Below are 23826 nucleotides of genomic sequence, written 5' to 3'. Positions count from 1 at the left end.
TAAAGTTTCTTCTTTTAACATTAGCAAACTATGAAATAACTTTAATGATCAATATAGTAAATAATATTAATATTTTTATTCATTTACAATGTATGGTTCAGTACTGTTACTGCTTCTTTTTTTTTAAATAGTAAAGCACTAGCTTTCTTTCAGTATCCATTTTGAAAACTATCGGTTGATTAATCGGTATCGACCAGTGTGGTCCAACCTAGCTATTGGTATCGGTAAAATCCACTATCGGTCGACCTCTAGTGTTTTGTGTTTGCATGAATGACTCTACATGAAGCTACTTGTGATGATCTTTGATTCTTCATGTGGCTTTCTCTTTTACCGCCTGCATTATTATAGTGGTAGTTATGTTAAAGGTACAAAACAGATTTTAATAGCAGTGTGCATTGTTGAATTTACTGGTTTACATTCAAATTTTCTTGTTTGTAAATTACAGTTTTATACTGTACAATTTACAGTTTTTGGCCATAAATGTGTTTACAGTTTGTTTTTGTTTTTGTTTTTTTTTTTGGTATTTTTTACAAAACTATTCTGGCAACCACAGCTGCCAAAATTATTTTGTAAAAACTACAGAATTTTTTTTACAGTGTACATTTTATCCCTGTGTTCAACAAACCCATTTTGAGTGTTTGCTGCTAAAAAAGCTCATTTTTTAGTTTCATCTGACCATAGAAGCCAGTCCCATTTGAAGTTCCAATCGTGTCTGATAACTGAATATGCTGGAGTTTGTTTTTGGATGAGCTAGGAGAATTTTTCTTGAAACCCTCCCAAACAACATGTGGTGATGTAGGTGCTGTTTGACTTTTTTTTTTTTTTAAGATTTTCTGAGCCCGAGACTCAACTATTTTTTGCAATTCTTCAGCTGTGGTCCTTGGAGAGTCTTTAGCCACTCAAACTCTCCTTCTCACCGTGCATTAGGATGATATAGACACATGTCCTCTTCCAGGCAGTTTCGTAACATTTTATATTGATTGGAAATTCTTAATTATTGCCCTGATGGTAGAAATGGGAATTTTCACTGCTCTAGCTCTTTTCTTAAAGCCACTTCACTAATTTGTGAAGCTTAACTATCTTTTGCTGCACATCAGAAATATATTCTTTGGTTTTTCTCATTGTGATGGATGATTAAGGGAATTTGGGCTTTGTTTTCCCTCCTATTTATATTTCTGTGAAACAGGATGCCATGGCTGGATAATTTCATGTTCATAATCACCCTGGATTGCTCAAAATTGTGAATATGAATGAGAATACACAGAGATATTTTACTCATAAGAATTTCTAGGGGTACCAATAATTGTGTCCAACGTGTATTAGAGAAAAACATTTATTTCATAATGATATTTCCCATTTTAAATTCTTATTATCCAATGAAAGGTTAGATTTTTGTGAATTTTTTAAATAAAAGATCAAAAGGATTAACAATGCAGATTAATTTTCACAGCCTTCTTTGATCATATTTACCAAGGGTGCCGATATTTTTGGCCATGACTGTATATATATATATATATATATATTAGGGTTGTCAGTTTAACACGTTAACTTAATTAATTAGTTAAGAAAAAATAACACGATTAAAATATTTTAACGCAGTTAACGCACTGGCCCCGCCCCAGATCTGTACATCATCTTACATTTTATATAGTTGAGTGTTGACAAATATGATGCAGGACAACAAATTCATAAATGCAGTTATGCCATAAAATTCAAGATATTGGTACAAAAAAAGCCCCTGTTTGAGTTTTGTCTCATATTTATACATATCACATATCACACGATATCACACAAGCAGCAAGAGCAATATCACACGAGTGCTGATTTTGTCCTGATCTATCACAAGCTTAAATGTGATTTTATACAACAGTTCAGTAAATAAGAAGTTGATATTGTGTTATATTTTAAACACGATATTATGTGTTTTTGCTCAATTTAGCAGAGAACATATTATCTTTAAAGCCAGATTTAGTTTGTTATTTAGAGTATCATTTCATTAAAAAATAATAAAAATAAAAACATTAAAGGGATAGTTCACCCAAAAAATGTAAATCATTTCATCATTTACTTATCCTCATGTCGTTTCAAACCTTTCTTTTGTGTTTTGGTTACCAGTGACTTTCATTGTATGAACAAAAAATACTGAGATGTTTCTCAAATTATCTTCTTTTATGTTCCATAGTTCATGTTAGGCTGTGGTAGCCTAAATGTTTATGTGAAATAAATTTTATGTGGAATCAAGTAAAATATTTCTTTCTAAAGCTACAATTTGAAATGTCTACTTGATACTTTCTCATTTAACACAAAAATAGCTTTAAATAATCTTTTGTGGGTATTTTTACAGTCAAATTTATTTTGTGATTAATTAGATTAATTATTCAAAACATCATATAATTAATTAGATTAAAAAAATGTATCGTCTGATAGCCCTAATATATATATTTTATTGCTGGGCAACGATTAATCGTGATTAATCGCATCCAAAATTAAAGTTTTTGTGTATATTTATTATGTATATATATAAATACACACACGTGCACGTGTATATTTAAGAAAAATATGTTATGTTTATATATTAAATATATTTATATATAATATAAATTATATGAATATAAATATATACATGTAAATATTTTCTAAATATATACTGTATGTGTGTCTGTATATATGCATAATAAATATACACAGTACACACACATATATTATGTTCACAAAAACTTTCATTTTGGGTGTGATTAATCGCAATTAATCGTTGCCCAGCACTAATATTTTTAATTATATACAAAATTAAATATATTTTATACTCATACGGTTTAAAAGATGAATAGATGTGGGGATGTTGTAATATGTAACTTTGATCCACACATACTAGAAGCTTGTGAAGGCTTCCAAGAGATAACTGTTCAGTTGATGGCAGACAGCCTCTCTAAATCAAGAGTACCTTTAAAAGATAAAGGACTGACTGAACCTAGTGTGAATGTTTTTGGCGGCCATGTTTGAACATGATTAATGTGTGATAGAATAGCAGACATCGCTCTGCTGAAGCCTTCTCTTAAAAATATATCTGCTGCTTTAAAAAAAAAAAAAAACCTTATATCACAAATATTTGTCCATCTAATATTTTATGTAATACATTAGTGAAATACTTCGAAACAAAATTGGGTTTATAATTATTTTTGTGAGCAATATTTAGCTGTCACAAAAACAACGAGGAGCTCAATTATTTTGACAGTATTTAAACAGATCAATTTACACTAAACACCACCTAAGAACTTACGCTCCATAATTTTATGTAATTTAGTCAAAAACATTGTGATTAAGAGCAGCATTTATAATAAATATTAAATTTATAATATTCATTATTGTAAATATTATAGCAATATTTGTAGAAGTAAAATAAAAAAAATAAATAACTTGTTGCTTTTGTTTAATGCTCAAAATATAATTAAATGTTAAATAAATGTTAATTAAAAATGATTATTATTACTACTGTTATTCATAATAATTGTTAAAATAATTATTATTTTCATTGTAATTAAGACCTGTTATTTTATTATAGACATAGAATATTAGTTAACATAATATTAATTATTAATATTTATTTACTTTTAGTCTCTAATACAACCATGGCTATATGATGACAATTTAATTTCAGCCAATGCACATATTTTTGAATTCCCACAGCAGTGTTGTAAATCATGACACTATGACAGTCAGATTTAGTCTGGGCAAAGGTCCACGCTAAACGCAGAAGGGCCTTTCTCACACCTCCCACAGGGGCACCCTGTGCTGGCCCTGTAAAATAACACTTAGCTCTGCCAGTACTTGCTCAACTCACTGCCACTTTATCCAGTCCGTCAGCTCAAGTACCCGGGCAAATCCCATTAGGAGGAACTCCATCAAGGAAAGACAAAGATCAGCTCTTCATATTAGCTTACACATCTCATTATGTCAGCTGAGCTCGCTGCAGAGCTGCACACTGTTGCGAGGATCAGGGTTTGTGTGTGTGTGTGTGTGTGTGTGTGTGTGTGTGTGTGTGTGTGTAATGGAATGGAAGCAGCACTGGCAGTCAGCCAGTTTGGACCAGTGCCAGCGTGACCAGTCGTGTTGTTCTCTAATTAACTCCTGCTCCCTTGCGTCGGTGCTTCTCACACACTTGCACTCACATTCAAACACACACAGGCACATTAAGCCCAGCAGTTTCCCAGGAGTTCTGGAACCCGGTGCGCACACACACGTGTCCACACACACTATCAGTCCCACACACAATGAAGAAGCTTCTTGTGATCGATTCTGTTGTCATGGGATTTTTTTCTCCGGTATTGATGCTTGTTAATTAGTGGTTTGTTAGCACAGATGGTGATTGTTACCGTCAAAATTATTTATTCTACTAACTTTTTGTTCTTAATCTTACATTGGGTCATAATACCAGTCAATAAAAAAAAATATACAGCACTCGCATTTTCTGAGCTTCAGTACTTCTGGTCTTAGTTTAACCTTGCATGAGAGACAACGTACGGCTGGTCATTATCACAAAATACACCCTCACAGGACAACCAGATCACCCTGAAGGGATTGTTTTGCTGTAATGAGCATCTGACTGTATATTATCTTGCTTTTTACACCGCTATTTACTAAATGAATGAATAAATGGACATGCAATATTGATTTTAATTTAAAGTATTTTATAATGTGAGACGAAAGAGACTGCAGAGTGCTTTTAAGCCATAACACTAACCCAATGTAGAAAGACAGCCATTTACACAGTTTAGCATACTGCTTCTCAATCAAGGTCTCGAGATAACTTCATAAAATAAAAAAATAAAAACATGAAAATAAGATGAAACAACTAAAAATCAAGATAGCACTTATTGTAATTCAATTTTTTTTTTTTCTTTGAAGAATATTGAAATAATCATATAAATGAATACAGTCCCATAACTCCTTAGGAATTTTTATTCTTTTTATGAATATAAATGTTTCTACTTATTTTATCTACAATATTTGATCAGGTAGAAATTTTAATATTCTACTGTAATAATCTACTTGTTGTGGGCAACAAAAATGTTGAGAACAACTGGTTTAACAGCCCATTATACAAAAATAGTTGACAGCAGAATGCCACGATTGACCAACCAGAATGAGGTTATTTGAAAGAATGAGATTATTTGAAAGAATGTTTTTGCAAAAATTATGCCCACAAATATGTTATTTTATGGTGCCTTATTTCTAAATTATAATACCTTGCATTTTTGTCTTTCATCTGTGCTGTTAGCCAGACTTTTGAACGAGTATAACACTGGGTTTGTGTTATTTGCAAGGTCACAGAGGTTATGAGGTGTAGAACTAAAAGCATTTCCAAACTTTTAGGCTAATAGTCAGTCCCTCTGCTGAGACCCCAGGTTTTGGTATGACATGTAGCAGCTCTAGACTGCCTGAAGCTCCACTTAAAGTGGGTTCAAAGTCATAGCCCAGCTCCCTCTTCATTGCTTTTGACAAAATGAGCGGTGTGTGTGTTTGTGTTTTCAGTCACAAAGAATGTCACCCTGTCACTGGCCCACCTACCTGATTTGGGGATTGTGAAACAATGTCTGTAGCATGTCTTTCTTGGACACTGTATAAACACAAGAAAAGTGTATGTTTTTTTTCTACTCCCAGTCTGAGAGTCAATGTCCTTGATTTGTTGGTCTGGTTTTGTTTTGAAAGAGCTGGTAAAAATGTCTTGATAGAAGTGAAAGGTTTCAGTCGTGTGTGGTAATTTATTGTATTGTGAAGAGCTCCCTCTACTGAAATCCTGGTGAGATACTTCTTTGAGCAATACAGGGATGCATTGAGATCTAGATTAAAAGCGTACAAAGGTTTTACTTTGTATTCTGCTTTCGATGTGCTCTGAAAAATAACGTGTAAGTATGAAGAAATTTTTTCTCAAAAATGTATGTGAAGTAATTCATAAATTACTCAAACATATTTATCATCGTCCACTCATACATACGTTTGCCCATACATGTTGAACCTGTAGTTGCTGAAGGTTGAGTCAGGGTGTGATCACATAGTGTCACAGAAGCCTTGGGGTTTGACTCTGTAAGCAGCTTGTGTCATCTGAAACTATGAGGAATCATTGAGATGCTTCATAATGATCACACACACATGTGCTCAGCTACTGAGCTTACTGAGTAAATCGGTAAGACCAGACAGGCTTACAAGTGACACAGATATGTGACTTCTGTGCATGTAGTGAGGTTTGAATTAATAAACAGTTAGTTTAATTGAGGCATTTAATATATATATATATATATATATTTACATTTATTATTTTTATTAGTTAATAAAAAACTTAATTACTAATGAGTTACAGTTCAGTTTAAAAGTCTGAGACCAGGGAAAGCAATCCAAAAAAAACAATCCTGTGCTGTGTGAAATATGGACAAACCCAGCGATTTGGTTGTTTTCACCCAGTTAAATGTTTAACCCCACCTTCTGGGTAGTTTTATTTAACTCAACTATTGCTTACAAATTACTGTATTTCTTGTGTAACATGAACCCAAAATAGGTTGGAAATTAGCAATTATTCATTAATAATAAATGAACATTATACGTTGAATAAATAATGAATGAAAAAAACTTTTATTGCTTATTAATAAATGTTCACCTTTTGATTATTGCTGATGCCTCTAGTAATTGTGTCAGATTTTTTATTTAAAACCTATTTTGGGTTCATTTTAAGCCAGCTATATAGTGATTTTGAGTTAAATAAAACTACCCAGAAGGCTGGGTTAAACATTTAACACAACAGCTGGGTCAAAACAGCCTAGGTGCTGGGCAGTGTTAATTTTGGCAGGCATTTTTGATTTAGTCTTAGTCTTAGTCTTGAGACGAAAATGCTTAATAGTCTTAGTCACATTTTAGTCATTTGAGTATTTCATAGTTTTAGTCGATTTAAAAGTCATTGTATTTTTGTCAACTTTTAGTCTTTACTTTTAGTCAAAGTGCAGTTAACAACATTTATTTTGGTAGCTATTTTATATGTAGTATTCAAACAAAAATAGGCATCAATTCTTCTCTCTTTAGACCAAATCAATTAAGCTTATGAGAAATTTGAATCAAGGATTGAATTTGGAAAAACTGGAATACATTTTCATTTTTTGGTAGAGATACAAATTAAACTCATTTTTCAGATACAGTAGCTTTACTTAAGTATACATTTATTTGACATCTTTTGTTGGTTAACATTTATGACACGGATAATTAGGAATGCTGTCCCTTTAAGACGGAAGGCATGTAATACTGACACACATTCAGTTTTCATCCACCTGTTTACGCTCACTTAAGCCATAACTGACTGTATTTATGTGAGATACTCTGACTCTACTACACGATAGACACGGGACTGCTGTGTGTGTATTTGAGCGCTGAGAACTGATCGCGCGCTGTATGAGAACTGAAGAAGTGGAGCTTGCGCGAGAGAGAGAGCGCTTCCATCAGCGCGACTCCGCCTATCCCGCCGTCACTAACTTTAAATTAATCGACAACGAATTGTGACTCCCGGGAAAAACGGGACGTCTGGTCACCCTATCCCTAACCCTTCGGGTGCTGAGGCTATTGTTTCAGATCGTTAGTTTGCGTTTTGATAGCCTATCTGTCCGCTGCGGCTGCCATACTGAGACTAGATACGCCCCTCATCTGATTGTAATCCAATGACAGAGACGCACATTTTGAAAGACAAGACACTTCATTTAGCCTATAGGATGTATTTTGAATGTCCGGTAGTCCTCAAATAACATTTTAGTCCCGTCTCGTCTTGTTAATGAAGACGCGGCATAAATTTCGTCATAGTTTTTATCATCAGACATTAATTTTAGCTCGTCAACGTCTAGTCTTAGTCACAGAAAAAAGGTTCGTTGACGAATATTTTTCATCTTCGTCTTCGTCGACGAAATTAACACTGTTGCTGGGTTTGTCCTTATTTTACCCAGCGCTGGGTTGGGAAGTTGGGTGTTGGGAAGGTTACTTTGGAAATGTAATAATGTACAGATTACAAGTTACCCTATTTAAAATGTAATAAGTAGTGTAACTTTTCAATTACTTTATTAAAGTAATGTAACTTATTACATTTGATTACTTTTCTAAATTTCTAATATTTTCAACTTAATCATTTTCAAACATTTAAACCAGACAGGGTTAACCTTACAGTACTCAACACTGATAACTGTCACACTTTCAAAACCTTCATCACTTGAATTAAGATTATAATAAGTAAGGGATAATGTACATCTTTATTTTGCGATAACAACTGACTGAACGTACATTATCCCGCTTATTACACGGCTGCTTGCCACAAAAGTAAATAATTAGACATGAAACACTGATCTGAGTTGAAATATTTTAACGCAAATTGTATACATAATATTGAAATGGGTTTTAATATTGAACTAGCTAACCAAACGCAAAGAAACTGTTCCTAGCAAGCGTATAGCACCGACTTAAGTTACCCGGATGAGTCTGTGTTATTAGCTTTTACCAGTTGTTATCGAGGAATAACATACCTTAGAATGTCACGACTAACCAATCAGAATTAAGCATTCCACAGAGCCGTGTAATAAAGCATATGCAAAACCCAAATAGGAAATAAAACAGTTATCGAAAAAGCATGTGTCCTATTCTGTGTCCGAAATTCCTGAAACACTAGTGTCTCATTTTAGAGCAGTCAAAGCAATTTATGAAATAATTTAATTAAATCTGTATTGAGGTCCCCACGGGCAAACAAGCTAATAAATCACACAGAATTAAGTTTTTTGAAAATCTAAAAATGCAGAAAGTCTCCTGTAAGGGGTAGGTTTAGGTGTAGGGTTGGTGTAGGGCAATAGCACATACAGTAAGTACAGTATAAAAACCATTACGCCTATGAATGTCCCCACAAGGATAGTGAAACAAGTGTGTGTGTGTGTGTGTGTGTGTGAAAAGTCAGATGTAACCCCTTTTGTAATCATTAACATTTTCAAAAGTAACTAATTTAATTACACATTTTTTCTCAGTAACGGTAACTAATTACAATTACATTTATTTTGTAATTAAATTACGTAATTCCATTACATGTAACTAGTTACTCCCCAACACTTTATATAACCCAGCATTTTTTTTTTTATCAAATTCTCCAGCTGTAAGAAATTATTTGAAAACATCTGTTATTTGAGTAGTGACTAGGGTTGGGCGATGTCTACAAAATTGGCATCGGACAATGTCTACAGTGAAACATCGCGATGGACAATGACATGGGGTGTGGGGAGGGGGAGGGGCGCCCAAAGTGTGAATCCGTATTCAGAAAGGCACGGAAAACAAATAACGATTGCTAACGGTTGCCTGTTACATTACAGTACATACAATTTCACTTACCACATAAACAGAGTAAGGAGAGATGACTGAGGACAATGACAAATGATTTGCAGATCCTGAGCACCACTGACAAACATCTAATACTGTAAAATGTGTGGTACGTACTGCCGCTCCATAGTATAAACAAAGTATGTGCGATCGCGAATCTCGAAAGTCAAAGTAAAAAACTAAAAAGTGATCGTGATCGTGTAAGCTATTGAAATATGTATTTTCCTCCCATCTTGTACTTATTCCCTTTAGGGGTTCCGTAGTACACGTCATTCTTTTTCCGAACATGGAATTGTCACGATGCCGGCTCAACATCGTGATGTCTATCAGCCATCGGTGATGGACAATGGCATCGTCTATCAGCCCAACCCTAGTAGTGACCAAGAAATACTTGAGAATCTTATATTTCTTATCGTAATTCTTGTCTTCTTATTCGTAACATTTTTTAAATTTCTTTACATTTTTTCAAAATTTTTAATCTTTCTGTTTTTTGGGGTTTTTCAGATCAGATAATTAGATTTTAAATCACAGCTTATCAATGTAGTCACAGACTTTTGGACATGACTGTGTGTAATTTAACAAAATAGATAATGCAATATAATCTGTGATTTCAAATTGTGAATTATTCCAGTCACACCAAGATTTAGATTCATGGGAGTCTTGTGAGACTACATGCATCAGTGCTCTGCATTCCTGCAGTAATAATGCTGGGAATAGAACTAATATGAGCATAATGGACCACTCAGAGATGAAGCAGAGCTCTAATGTATTTTCCATCTGTTAATATTTAATGCAATGTTGTAGACGTCATTACACTTTTGACTTAATTACCCCTTTACTGGTTACCCTAGCTTAGTGATGACCTCTGCAACTGACAGTGTCACAATTACATCACCTCTTAATGAATCTTAATTTTGAATCGCTAATTTACTGTTATGGCTGCTGGCACTTCAACTGAAGTGGGCAGAGTGTTGCATATATAGTGGGCAGTTTATTTAAGATGAGAAAAAAACAAGAGATGCTGTTTTAAACGTTTCTTTAAATTTAAAAAAAAATCTAACCAGTTTTTAGTATACTCTAAAAAAAAAAAAAAAAAATATGCTGGGTTAAATACAATCCAGTGCTGGGTAAATATTGGACAGAACACATACTGAGTTGTTTTCAACCAACAGTTGGGTTAAATGTTTAACCCAACCGCTGGGTAAAAACAACTATTTTACCTACCGCTGGGTTGTATTTAACCTAGCATTTTTTATAGTGTATTTAGAAATATTTAACACAATTTAAATTGATATAACAGAAGTCCCGGTTTATCACAGAATGTTTTGTTGTCTGACTTATGCAATGTCTGTATTTAAATCTGCATACATTAAGAGAAGCAGGATTTTCGTGTTACACATTGTGTCTTGTTCTTCAGGGTTTACATTCTATCGCTCAACAACTTGCATAGCTTGTGCATCGATATCCGCACAAACACATTAAATCCACACATATAGACAACCACTTAGCAAGGGTAGATTCATTTAAATGAACTTTGATTCAAATGTCAGCTTTGTTGCCATACGTCATGAAAGTATGAAGCATACAGACTTTGTCAGATATCATCTACGCAGGTGACTTGACAGGCTTTACTGCATTTCAGAGCTTCATTCCCGATTAGAGATTTTCTTTGCTCGTCGTATTTCGAACAGAACGTGTTTTATTTGTACCGGCCCGTGCGCCTTGGAAATGTCACATATGGGTAAAAGCCTGTTGTGTCTTATTCACATTTTAAACCCACTGTACCTTTTTCTGAGGCATCGATTGCATTGGTCCTTTAATATTGGTGACAGCTAATACACTCCTAAATGATCGGTTATTATCTCCGGGGCCTTGTTCCATGTGCCCCGCTGTTTCCAAAGGTCATCCCTCTGTCTTCCTGTATCGACCTGCTCGCCTGTTAACGTAGCCTAAGACTTATTGAAAGTGAAGGTTGAGGAGCATATTTCCATCATGTTGCAGTCTTCTCCTTCACGAGACGGCTTTTAAAAGGCTCTTTTGAGCATGTCCATTCAGAGAGAGGGGACAGGATGAGAAAACATAATGGATATGCCAATAAAGGGAAAAGCGCCCTTAAAATGCATGTGGTTTTTCCACTGGTGTGAGTCTATCAGCATCCAGCTTTAATATGATATATTTAACGATAGAAGAGGAGTGCTTTGCACTTAAAGCAAAATCCTCAAAATACTAACAAAGCATCTTCTGTTCGTTTCACAGCTGTACGAACTGGACGATGATGAGAAAAGGAAGGAGTTTCTCGATGATCTCTTCAGTTTCATGCAAAAAAGAGGTGAGTCTTGTTATGTGCAGCTATTCAGATCGCAAATGTCAGAAGAAGCACACACCCTTTCACACCCACACTGCAAAACCATATGTTGCTTTTAAATGATAATGTTCAGACATGGGTAATTATAAGGCTTGCTGGTGATATTTTGGACATATTCCACGCGAAATTATATTTACTCTTCTTGATAGAAAACTGAATCATTTTCTTAACAAGTAACTTTTCTTAACGAGTGAATTTTTGAAGAATATAACAAGGGACTTCTTTTATAGGAACAGTTAAAATAAGTAGGTTTGATTATATTTGTGTGCCACCTGTGTTTGAAAACAAAGCATCATAAATGTCTAACCACCCATCTGCAGTCTTGCCAACAATAGAAATGCAGGGTTTATTGTTTTAGTAAAGGCTGAGAATGTGTAGATACTATTGTGATAGGCTTTTTCAGGTTTCCTGCTTGAGCCGTCCATTTCTCTGAAGTGTTGCTGCCGCTGTGGCGTGTTTCAGCCCCTGATGCTATCTGAAACAACGGCTTCTGCTGTTTGTTTTATAATTACTCTCAGATTATGTGAAAACATCCCTGAGGGGATGACCTTGCCACGGTAGGGAAGCAAGCATCCTGGTATTATGTTAGCCGGCCGTGGCATAATGAATTTCATGCTTTATTGAGGAGGGGGGTACATCATCTGAGAAGTTTTTCCCACCGAGGTGTTTCAGCAGACATCAGCCTCCGATATTTTATAGAGGAAATAGAGGAACTTTAATGGCCTTGCATAATATGAGGAAGTTTTCAGCCTTTGATGACTTTCCAAGACAGGACAGAGCTATTTTAAGTGCACAGGACTGTTTTTGTTGTTTTGTGTGGCTTTGTTTTGGTAATATGGTTTATTTTCACTGTAATCTTGGTTTATATCCAAATTGATTTTTTTCCCCTAAACAATTAAAAACTTACACATTTGTGTGGCTCTGTTTTGGTAATATGGTTTATTTTCACTATAATGTTGGTTTACATCCAAGTTGATTTTTTTCCTAAACAATTAAAAACTTAGGGTCTGTGAGCAAAAAGTTTTCCTTATTTTCATATCTACAGATAAAATAAATAATAATAATAATAGTCTAAAATAAAATATACCGAAATAAAAAAAAAGTTATTTTAGATTGTAATAATATTTCATAATGATACTGTTTTTACTGTATTTTTGAGCAATTTGTTTTTGTTTATGTTCTTCAGAAGAATTTTTTTTTTTTTTTTTTATTGTTTAATCTTTTATTTTGGGGTTTATAGTACATGAAAACCACAGCTGTAGTAGCCTTTTTCATTTGAAATATACTTTGAGCATTATTGACTGAAAGGTTTTATTATGAACTTATGTGCATTTTGTCTGCATTTGGACAAACAGAAAGCGCATCAGATTTTTTTCTGAGAAAGAAGAATTGGAAAAGAAACACTCTCTTAATCCATGAATGATGACAGCTATGCCTTTCTAAAATTTGAGACTGTGGCTTCATTACGCATTACACTAAAAGTACTTGGCAGTATTTCATGTAAATGTATTTTGTGTTGCTGACCTTGCAGCCTGTCAGCAGTACAATATATATTATTAATAAATAGCTCACAACATTTTGACAGCTGACTATTCAGAGCTCATTTCATGCTTTTGTCAGTACATACTGTATATCAGTGCTATGATGTAGTTACATCCAGGAGAGATTCAGCTGTACAGTATTAGATTACTTTAATTTCATAAAATAAATATTTATATAATTATATTAATGTTATTATTATATTAGTGAATTTAAAATTTTATAACTAATTATATAATTTTATAAATTATGTTTCTGTTACAAACAAGTGCCACATTAACATGAATATAGTTAATATAATTTTTTAAAAATGAAATAAAATAAAATAAAATGCCTAAAATAAGCTTACAATAATAAGTATATGGTCATGAAGTTAAGAATTAAGTGTTTATAAAATCTTAAAGTATTTTTAATTATTGTTACAAGATAAAATATACAGTATAGTATTTTGAGAATAGGTTCAAAATTTCTAGTAATATTAAGAAACTAAAGTCGTAGCATTATTAATTATAATTTTCACATAATGTAACTAATGTAATTTAAAAAATTGTGCTACATTTTACACAGTATGTTATGTATGGTATGGAAAGTGTCTTTTCTGAAGCTTTCCATCCCAGTGACACATTTTTTGTAATACATTTGTTTATGCATCATGTGTGGCCATTTTTGACTAGTCAAACCATCTTTGCAACAGATTTTCGTGTTTTAAGCAGAACCCCATCTTGGTGCTTTGGTTTAGTGTTTGAGGCAGTTACAGGTCACAGGATATATGATTTATTTTCCCTGAGAGGCAACGGATGACAGAGAGGGCTGAGTTGTCATTTAGCTCTTTCTCATCTGTTTGAATTTGTGATGACAGGAATGCAGGGCAGGTTTTATCGCGGTTCATGCTGTTGTTATTGCGCCATGGACTAATCCATCTAAGACAGCCAGCGAGGAGTCATTCAGTCTGGTGATGCCATGACATAAAAATGCCTGAATGCAGCGAAGTGAAGCTCTTCCCGTCAGCTCAGGCATGAGATCAAATATAATTAAATCCCTGCTGCCTCTGTTCTTATGCTTGATGTCTAAATCAGTATTGATTTCATCGCTCAGGAAATCAGAACACCCAGTGCACTCATCAAGAGTTTACTTGCATTTATACAGATTGGATAAAATGCGCAAATGTTTGCTATCAGTAGTAATCATTAAACGAAAACCCAGAGGTTTTAGGATGAAGTCTTTTTCATTACATCTGTTATGGATTTTCATCTCATAAATGAGTCTTTCAGCACATGATCCAGGTTACCTGCCATACTTGTTTTACTGTTGTGTTGTCAATCAAGTCTCCATGGTGTTAAATGAAACAGCTTTTATAGCTGTTATCATACCATGTAACTGACAGCATGAATAGAATGGGAACTCCCATTTAACTTCCACCATATTCATTTTTGTCATTCAATATGGTGGTTCGTCAGTGACAGTTGGAACTGTTCATCACCAGGGACGAGACTATTGTGACAGAGGATTCACAGTAGCTACTATCCAGCAATACATGCTCAGTTGGGACACTTAAAGGGATAGTTCACCCACAAATGAAAATGACCTAATGGTTTACTCACCCTCAAGCCGTCCTAGTTGTATATGACTTTCCTCTTTCAGGAGTTATATTAAAAAATGTCCTGGCTCTTCCAAGCTTTATAATGGCAGTGAAGATTTTGAAGCCCAAAAAAGTGCATCCATCCATCATAAAAGCACTCCATACGGCTCCGGGGGGTTAATAAAGGACTTCTGAAGTGAATAGCTTCCACTAACTGTCGTACGCAACAAATCCCTTTAACCAATTTGGAGGCCAAACTTATTTCGAAATTTATTTAGAAATTGCAAGTAAATTTCACAAATAGTTACAAAGAAGAAGCAAGTAACACGTTGAATTAAAGCAACATTTTTTAAATAGACAGACAGAATTGTAACACATCCCCAGTGAACTTTATTTACTGCTTCGAAAAATCCTTTTTTTACAGTGTAGATGCTAATAGACGGGGCAGATCTGGGGTCACTGGGTATCTGGGGTTTGTGAACCTATGTCTGAAGACCTACTGTCCAAACATAGATTTTGCTTGTGTTTATTGTGTATTTTTTTGGTCAAAGTCACAGTAGTACTAGGAGATATTTTGTCAGTGACTGCTGTTATATTTGTTATGTTAGATTCCATGTTCTTGTAACACATGGTTGCTGCAGGTCCATTTTCCTTCACTTAGCAATATCAGACGTCTGTGTGAGCTTCAGCAGTGACAGGTGATAATTTGATAATCCTGAGTCTTAAGTTTTTTTCATTCTAGAGTGAAACCACTCACTCCTGTGAGATCTTGAAACGTGCTGCAATGTTCATTGCAGCGCACCGTTAGCGGTTTTTCTTGTTTGAAACTTGGTAAGGATCGTATTACAAATGACATGCTGCATATTATAAATGAGATTTCAAGACATATTTGGATTGAATAAGATTAATGCCATGTTGCAACTTGAGATGCAAGCACAAACAGCTGATATCACGTTACAGCTCTTATTAAAAGCTGCACTTTGCTGAGAGTGTTTTCCTGAACTTTGTTTTTGCAGCTCTTTGACTACAAATATTCCCTGACAAATATTGTCTGTACCACAGCACTGCTTTATGTTGTGTTTAAGATTTTATGGAGTAAAAGTGTATTATTTTAGAGTGTTTTACTTTAGAATGCGTTTCAGCTGGGGGTTCACAAACCCCTATGGGTCGATTATGGTACTATTGGAGAGGGTTGGTTACATGCTGATATGAATGTCTTCATAAAAATGATAATTCAAAATAATATACAATTAAAAATGAGCACATGATAAGCAAACAAACAAGCAATTAATTTGTTTTCCAGATGTTCTGAAATACACTATATATTGATAAACTAAAATTACAAATATCTGGGGGTTGACAGCTTTATGGCTTCATGACTATAAAAATGTTTTGTCAAATAATGTAGGGTAACATTTAAATGTACTCTTTTTATTATTTGTTGTAATAATTGTAATTGTGTACTTTTTTCATTTTATTTTCATCACTAAGTGTTTTCTTAACTTGTGGCTTTGTGGTTTTCAGTTCTCTCTTAAATTTACATATTAACTGAACATCTGATGTTGGGTGATCAATAGCCTTATTTTGATATGTTTGACATGAGTAAGATGAACGACAGAATGCAAACGATCCACCTGCCGTTATTTTGGTAGGTAAATTTAAGCAGTACACTATAATAGAGAAAAGGTCAATGATCAGTGATACCAAGTTCATATTTAGATCTTTGACAAGTATTGGTTTCACTGCAATCTGAGCTTCAACCTAGTAAAGATTTCAGAATGCAATTAGGGCACACTGTCTTATATGTATTTTGAGCTGCAGTGTGTATTCCATGTGCCTGAAAATAAATGTTGTATTTGGTGAATGGCACAGAATGTTGTGCACTTAACTATAATGCAATATTTTTGAGTTTTAATAACTGGCTTTGTGCACTGTTAAAAAAAAAAAAAAAAAAGTTGAGCCAACTTAAAATTTTAAGGTAACCAGCTTCAGCAGACTTTTGAGTTTTCTCAACTTGTTGTTTTAAGTTTATACAACAAAAATTTGAGACAACTCAAAAGTCTTCCACAAAAATAAGTTGAGCAAACTCAAAAATCTGCTGAAGCTGGTTGCCTTTTTGTTTGTTTGTTTTTTGGTACTAACAAAGTTTTAAGCAGTAGTTCACCCCAAAATCTATCATCATTTACCCTCATGATGGTTTTTCTATTGTGAACCCCATACAAATATATAGAACAAAAACATGAAGAAAAATGTGTCAAATGACTCTTAAAAGTAGTTAATATGAGTCTATTTCATTGTATGGAATAGTTTTGTGTAAGGAACAGTCAAAGTTTAAATGAACAAAGCAATAATTCTCAAAATCAATCTGAAATTAATTCTTTTTTTCACCAAGGGTGAATTAATCAAAAGTGACAGTAAAGATATTGAAGTAGCACAACTGTTTTTACCAGTGATGATAATATTTTTTTCTAAACAATCATGTGACTTTGAAGACTGGAGTAATTGCAGCTGAAAACTCAGCTTTGCTATGACAGGTGTAAATTGCTTTTTAAAATATATTAAAATAGAAAACACTCATTTTAAATTGTAATAATATTTTAACCTTTTGTAATTGCTTGAAGGAAAAATGGACAACACAATCTTCAAAATGTCGTCTTTCGTTATTCACAAAAATAATTGATACGTAGTTCATTTTGTATAGTCGAAATGCAAAATGTTTCCAAATCAGCATTTCTCTCCCAGAATGACGTTCCACATCAGTTCAGTCACAGGATCAAATATCAGTTTGACGATAGTAAGAAAATGAAAACTCTGGCTGAAATCTTCTCAGCTTCACTATGTGTCCGGAACACATTAAAAACCAATAGACGAAAGGTTCTCCCCCGCTGTGAGTGAATTCGTGCCAGGACTGTTGTCCCCTGTAGGCCTGGCCTGAGACCAGAGGTCACTGGCCTTCCCAGTGTCCCCCAAACCTTGCCATCATCAATCATAACCTGTCAAATACGAATCGTCTGTCGCAAGCCCCTCGGTGTTCTGAGATGGCCGTATCTTTTTTCACATCAAAATGGCTGCCTCTATTTCATAGCTCAACACAAACAGTCCTGTGTTTAACTCCACTCGTGGAAGAATGTAGATGATATTCCCTGCTCCCCCAGAGAGCTTTATATAGAAAGAAGTATTTATGACCAGCTGTTTGAGACCTGTAAATGAAACGTGTACTGCAAATTATACCTCTGTCAAAATGGAGATATCATGTGATTCCAGGAAAGTTTTCAGAAACATGGTCTGTTGTTTTATGGTGGTTTTATCAGCGAAAACTTTCTTTGTTTGGCTATACTATGGTGGTCTCATTATATGAAGAGAAATGAGATTTAAACAACTGATGTAAATCTCTTAATTGTATCCTTTTCTTTTAAGTTGCCTTGATGGCTTCTAAAGAATAAATACGTCCATCGTGGAAGAGACTTGGAGTGATGGGCTCATTTACTACGCCTAATCTTTAAGCAATAGGAACAATGCAAGTGTTATTGCCCATTGTAAACTGATAAATTCCCACTTTGATTCATGATTCCCACAGGGAAGCAACAATAAATTGATCACATCTTAGGGCAGCATCAGCACTTTCTTTTGAATAAATCAATATTCGACGCTTTCATAATTACCTGAAATAGTAATGAAGACAACTAAAGGCCATGAGCCGCCTCGAAGAATGAGTCTTTTATTTTCAGTTCTAATTTCACTGTTTTCCATAGGATGGAAGTCGCATTCCCAAAGCACTCCCCTGAAGTGTGTGGAAATGCCATTCTGCTAAGATTTAACCTAGGAAGAGATTGCAGTTTTTGTAGTGAAATGGAAAGCATGTAGGCAAATGTGTAGCGTTTCTTGAACGTCATTTTGGATAAAAGCATCCACCAAATGAATAAATGCAATGTAAAGCTACCTAGTGTTCCTGACAAACTCATCATAGAGGACTTATTCAGGCTTGTTGGTCAGTGCAATTTGCCTGTTTTATACACATGGATAAAGTTTTTTTCTAGCGTTGTATTTACAAATTAGCCCTTCATTTCATGCTTCGGAAGACCAAGCAATCGCAGGCACATTGTCCTTCCATTATCTGGCTGAAGTGAATGATTAAAACGCAGACTGCTGATGAAGGCAGCCACATAGATGATTGGCCCCAACACCAGCTTATTCCCTTCAGCACATTTTCAATTAAACCTTTTTAGCCAGTGAGCAATTAACAGCAGGCAGCTATGTGAGCTCGGCGAAACGTGTTTCTCTGCACTCCACAATCACTCATTGTCATAATGATGCATGACCAGATCAAATTGTTTGGGATGACAAAAGCTCGTACTGGCCTTTATTCACTGCATCTTATTCAGTGAACTAGAGGAGATGAATACATCAGCTCAGAAATCGAGCGCTCGTAAATCTTGTTTTAAAGACGCTTATCCAGGTTCAGATTCAGTCCAAAGGTGGCTTTTGTGGAGTCAAGTTTTATTTATTGCTCCAGCCTCATTTCGCTCAGCCTTTTGTGCATGGGAATAAATAATTATTTGTGCATTAATGTGTTTTAACTTTGTACATTTGAAGGTTTGTTAAGCAAGGAGTGGTTTAGGAGGGAAGGTTTTGCATTTAGTTTTGCTTTTAGAAAAACAATTAATATATATACCTATACTCTGAAACATACACACAGAGGCCAGAAGTGATGTCCGGAGGGGATATTTGCACAAAATTTGCTTTTAATGGCCATAGAAGTTCAATTAAACTAGGAATATGTTGTATTGGCAAAAAGAAAACACAAAATTTAAGATTTAAGTATTTACTTGACAAAATTTTATTGGGGGAAAAGGTAAAAAAAAACAGCTTATTATGGAATTATTTTGGATTTATTTTACTATGCAAAAAACTAAAAGCTCATAGGAATACACTGATTACAGTACAATCAGATATTACTACAGATATTTCATTAGTTCTCCTTTTTTTCAGATTTGCAAAGCCTCCCAAAAACTTTGAAATAAAGTTGAAGTTGAAGCATTTTTTTTATTTTGAAGAAGTCACACATTGAGGTGATTTTCTACCTCCTGTCAAAAAGCTCACTTGTCTTGTTTGGCCCATTCTGCATGGTACCTGTTTCACAGTGTTTTGCAATAAATCAGCAGAAAATGCTACCATTCAAAATCAGCATATGAGCAGTGTCTAGCCATTATGATAATATCCTCCTTGGTTGCAGAGGACAGATCCTTCATCTTTGCATTTTCTCTAAAACCCACAAAATAATGTTTATATTACAGTACATATTACTACCCCTTGCCACAATGATTGATTGAATTATAGGCTGGGAATAATAATAGCAAGCTTTGCATGTCAGCTTGGCCAAAAACAATGTCTGCAGACACCGAGCATGTACATTAGTTTTACACTCCAGGCACAGCTATGCAATTTGCTTACAAAATTGTTAATACATTTTAATAATATGTTTGAAAAAAAGGGAAAAGCATATTATATAGGCCTATATGGCTTATATGGCACAAAATGATTTTTTTGGCCAGCCACTGTGTTCTACACCAAGATTAATCTTATCTAAATAATTTTTATTTAATACATTTCAGAGTGTTGTTTTTTGTACAATAAATATATCGGTACTGTGTTGGGTCATTAGCCTACTTGATTTCCAGTGTAAAGTATGTGCTTCGAATCAAATCCAGTTGAGAACCATCACTCTAAACCATTTCGGGTTTTTCAAATCAAGACCCTTGATACTTACTTTTACTTCAGTGACTTGTGTGGTCAGTTTGAGGAGAAGTTAGAAACATCAATCGATTGTTTTAGACGTTTGTGCTACTTTAGATCTAATGCCAGCATTGTCTCAGAGAGAAGGCAGATAAATCTTTAGTTTTAATAGTGTCTCTTAGTTCACATGCCAGAGAGGCAAAATGAAGCCGTAATTACAAGTCTTAATTGATGTGTTTTTACCTTGATAGACCATAGCTCTGCTCTCTTTGCTCTTTTCAGACTGTGGCTCTGCTTGCTGTTGTTTGCTCTATATTTCTCTACGTATTGATTGCTATTATGGCAAATCCAATGGGCACAATAGAACTCTATCAGCAAAATACAGGTTAATTATCTTGAGGTCAGGCGGTCTCAGATGCACACAAAGGGCTTATCCTCTTCGCACATTACAACCTAACATTAAATCGTGAGCACAAATTATCACCAAGGTTTTTTTCCATTCAACAAATGAACTGGCAGAGGGAAGGAGAGCAGTGTTTAAGCATCGACATTTGAGAGTTTAGATGTTTGGCAACTTTTGTTCTCTTTTAAAAAGCCATTTGCGCTTTATAGTCAAAATTATTATCTCCACTGCTGTTCAGGCTTTATGGTGCATATTAGATCATGATAAATGATTTTCACTTTGAGTGTACAGTGTGGAGAATTTTGAATGATTGAGATTTTACTTCTACGTAAATAAGAAGCCACAGGTCTTTCTTTTGACTAAAGGCAAAACGGATAGTGCAGACCTTTGACTGAAGGCAAAAAGTGATATTTTTGCTAAGTGGAGTGGGAAGCTGTCGGACGTTTTACTTATGCTTGACTGATTGGCCTTATAAGAGGCCGAGAGGCCCGTCAATGAGCTTGAGTTAATGGCATTGATTGTGGATATTGTGCTTTTTTTCCCCGGCTCCTGCAGGGACTCCAGTGAATCGGATTCCTATCATGGCCAAGCAGGTGTTGGATCTCTACACTCTCTACAAGCTTGTCACCGAAAAAGGCGGCTTAGTGGAAGTCATCAATAAGAAAATATGGCGCGAGATTACCAAAGGCCTGAACCTCCCTACCTCCATCACCAGTGCGGCTTTCACCCTCCGAACACAGTGAGTGAGATAACTTCAGTCGGGAACAACCTGTTGATAACTGCCAGTTGATTCTTGTCTATCTCATCCAATTCAATTACCTGCTTTTAACATAAAGAGAGTGAAGAGGAGAGTGTATTTGACAGTGTTTGGTAGAAGTAAGAGAGAGAGAGATTTGTACTGCTAAATTGAGATCCATCAAGCAAACAATAATGCTAGTTAAGCATTGTGCATTATTAAATCAGCACAATGTGAATTTAAAAAGACTAGGGCTCGCAATTTAACTTAATATAGTACAATTGATTATTGTCAAAAACATGGCTTTTAGGGTGAAAGAACCTAAAGACAGTAAGACTTAATGTAATGGCCAAAATTCATTTAGCATACGTATAAAGGCTCAGAAGAAAAGAACAACCGCTGACGCACTTGACTGTGAAATGGATTGCTATGGACAATATATTGATTTCTAAAGATGCTTTACTCATTTAACACAATATGAATTATCTGGAGTGTTATTTTGGGTGTTAATATACTATTATTCAAAAGTTGGTGTAGGATAGGTTTTTTAAGTTTTTGAAAGAAATCTCCTATGCTTAGTACAGAGGCTGCATTTATTTGATCAAAAATACAACAAACAGTAATATTGTGGAAATGTTATTACAATTTAAAATAACTGTTTTATATTTTAAGGGTTTAAAATGTAATTGATTCCTTTGATGGCAAAGCTGAATTTTCAGCAGCCATTATATGATCCTTCAGAAATAGTTTTTTCTTTCTATCAGTGTTTCAGAATGATTTTTGTTGTTGTTGTTTAAACGAATGTTTATTTTAATAAATAGTCAAAATATAATCTTTTTTTATAACAATGTAAAAGTCTTTACGGTCAATTTTGATCAATTTTATTTAGCCTTCATAAATACTTTTTTTTATTATTTAAAAAAAAAATATTACGGACCCCAGACTTTTAAATGGTAGTGTATATGTGAATAATTGCAGTTAATTTGATTAATTAACTGTTGTCATATAATTAATTTGACAGATTTTTAGCACCCCTAATAAACGGATTTCAACTTTATGCATTTCAGTCAATTTTACATTTGACTCAAATATTTAACTCCTTTCATGAAAACATGACATGTTGTATGTGTTTCAGAAATGTAGCACGGGTTCTGTTTCTACTTTGTGTAAATCGTTGACGTACCTGGGGAACACATGAACTTGTTTGTGCAAGTCCACTCTCAGCACTGTCATTTAAGAGCATTAAGGCATCCAGCTCTCATGTAGCCCTGTAGGCTGTCATGTCACACAATGGAATTTGAAGGCAGTCGTTATTAGGTTGATCATGAACCTAATAAAAAAAAAAAAAAAAAATTGACAGTTGAACAGATGGCCTCTCATCCCAGGCATGTAAATAGAGGAATGCAAGAAATCTGGATTTCAACGCACTGTTGAGAGGAAGAATGTGCACTTACTACATTGTAGTGTAATGTTTCTGTCCTTTTTTTCCTCAAAAATGTGAATGATGTAGTTTGTCTATAAATAAATGATAGGATAACTATTAAAATAATAGATGTACAGTTCAAAATGAAGGCAAAGGGTTTTTGGTGTCAGCTGTCAGTGGAACATATAGTTAATGTCATGAACTACACCAGTGTTAGGACACCTGTGTAATCACTTTGAGATCTTCTGGTCAAATGTCATAGAAAAGGTGGCTCAGAAATGTGAACTTTGTTCTGAGTAAACATCCTGAGCATTTATTTGAAGATGCCACTATTTAGGTTTGATATTTAGGTAACACTTTGGTATAGTGACCAATTATCACTATTAACTAGTCGCTTATAAGCATTATTAACATATTGGTTGTTTATTAGTACTTAAAAAGCACATATTCTGCTTGACCATATTCTACATTACTAATCCTACAATACCTAAATTTAACAACAACCTTACTAACTATTAATAAGCAGCAATTTAGGAGTTTATTGAGGCAAAAGTAATAATTAATGGTTTGTTAATGGAGAGAACTGGACCTTAAAATAAAGTGTGACCGATATGTACCATTTCAGTGTAACTTAAGTATCTAAACACTTTTTAGGGCAACTGTAAATTAG

General features: G+C 34.5%; 1 protein-coding gene and 1 long non-coding RNA gene across 4 annotated transcripts in view; one reads left to right on the top strand and one right to left on the bottom strand.

Annotated features, from left to right (window-relative positions):
• arid3c (AT rich interactive domain 3C (BRIGHT-like)) overlaps window positions 1-23826 on the top strand; it is an 86363-nt gene that overhangs the window by 54147 nt on the left and 8390 nt on the right. For both annotated transcript variants that reach the window (XM_058776779.1, XM_058776780.1), the window contains 2 exons: window positions 11635-11707; window positions 21553-21736. In XM_058776779.1, coding sequence (XP_058632762.1) covers window positions 11635-11707; window positions 21553-21736 — 257 coding nt within the window. The remainder of the gene's footprint in view (window positions 1-11634; window positions 11708-21552; window positions 21737-23826) is intronic.
• On the bottom strand, window positions 17503-23298 carry LOC131541189 (uncharacterized). Of its 2 annotated transcripts, none has more exons than XR_009271423.1 (3): window positions 22917-23298; window positions 21701-21819; window positions 17503-18061 (listed from the first exon to the last, which is right to left on the bottom strand). It is a non-coding gene; the product is annotated as an uncharacterized LOC131541189 (long non-coding RNA). The 2 variants fall into 2 exon arrangements; XR_009271424.1 differs by having other exon boundaries at window positions 21701-21816.

Source organism: Onychostoma macrolepis, chromosome 05 (assembly GCF_012432095.1).
Source record: "Onychostoma macrolepis isolate SWU-2019 chromosome 05, ASM1243209v1, whole genome shotgun sequence".
NCBI classification, from domain to species: domain Eukaryota; kingdom Metazoa; phylum Chordata; class Actinopteri; order Cypriniformes; family Cyprinidae; genus Onychostoma; species Onychostoma macrolepis.
The sequence above is the reverse complement of the archived record's forward strand: the minus strand, read 5'-3'. Positions and strand labels throughout refer to the sequence as shown.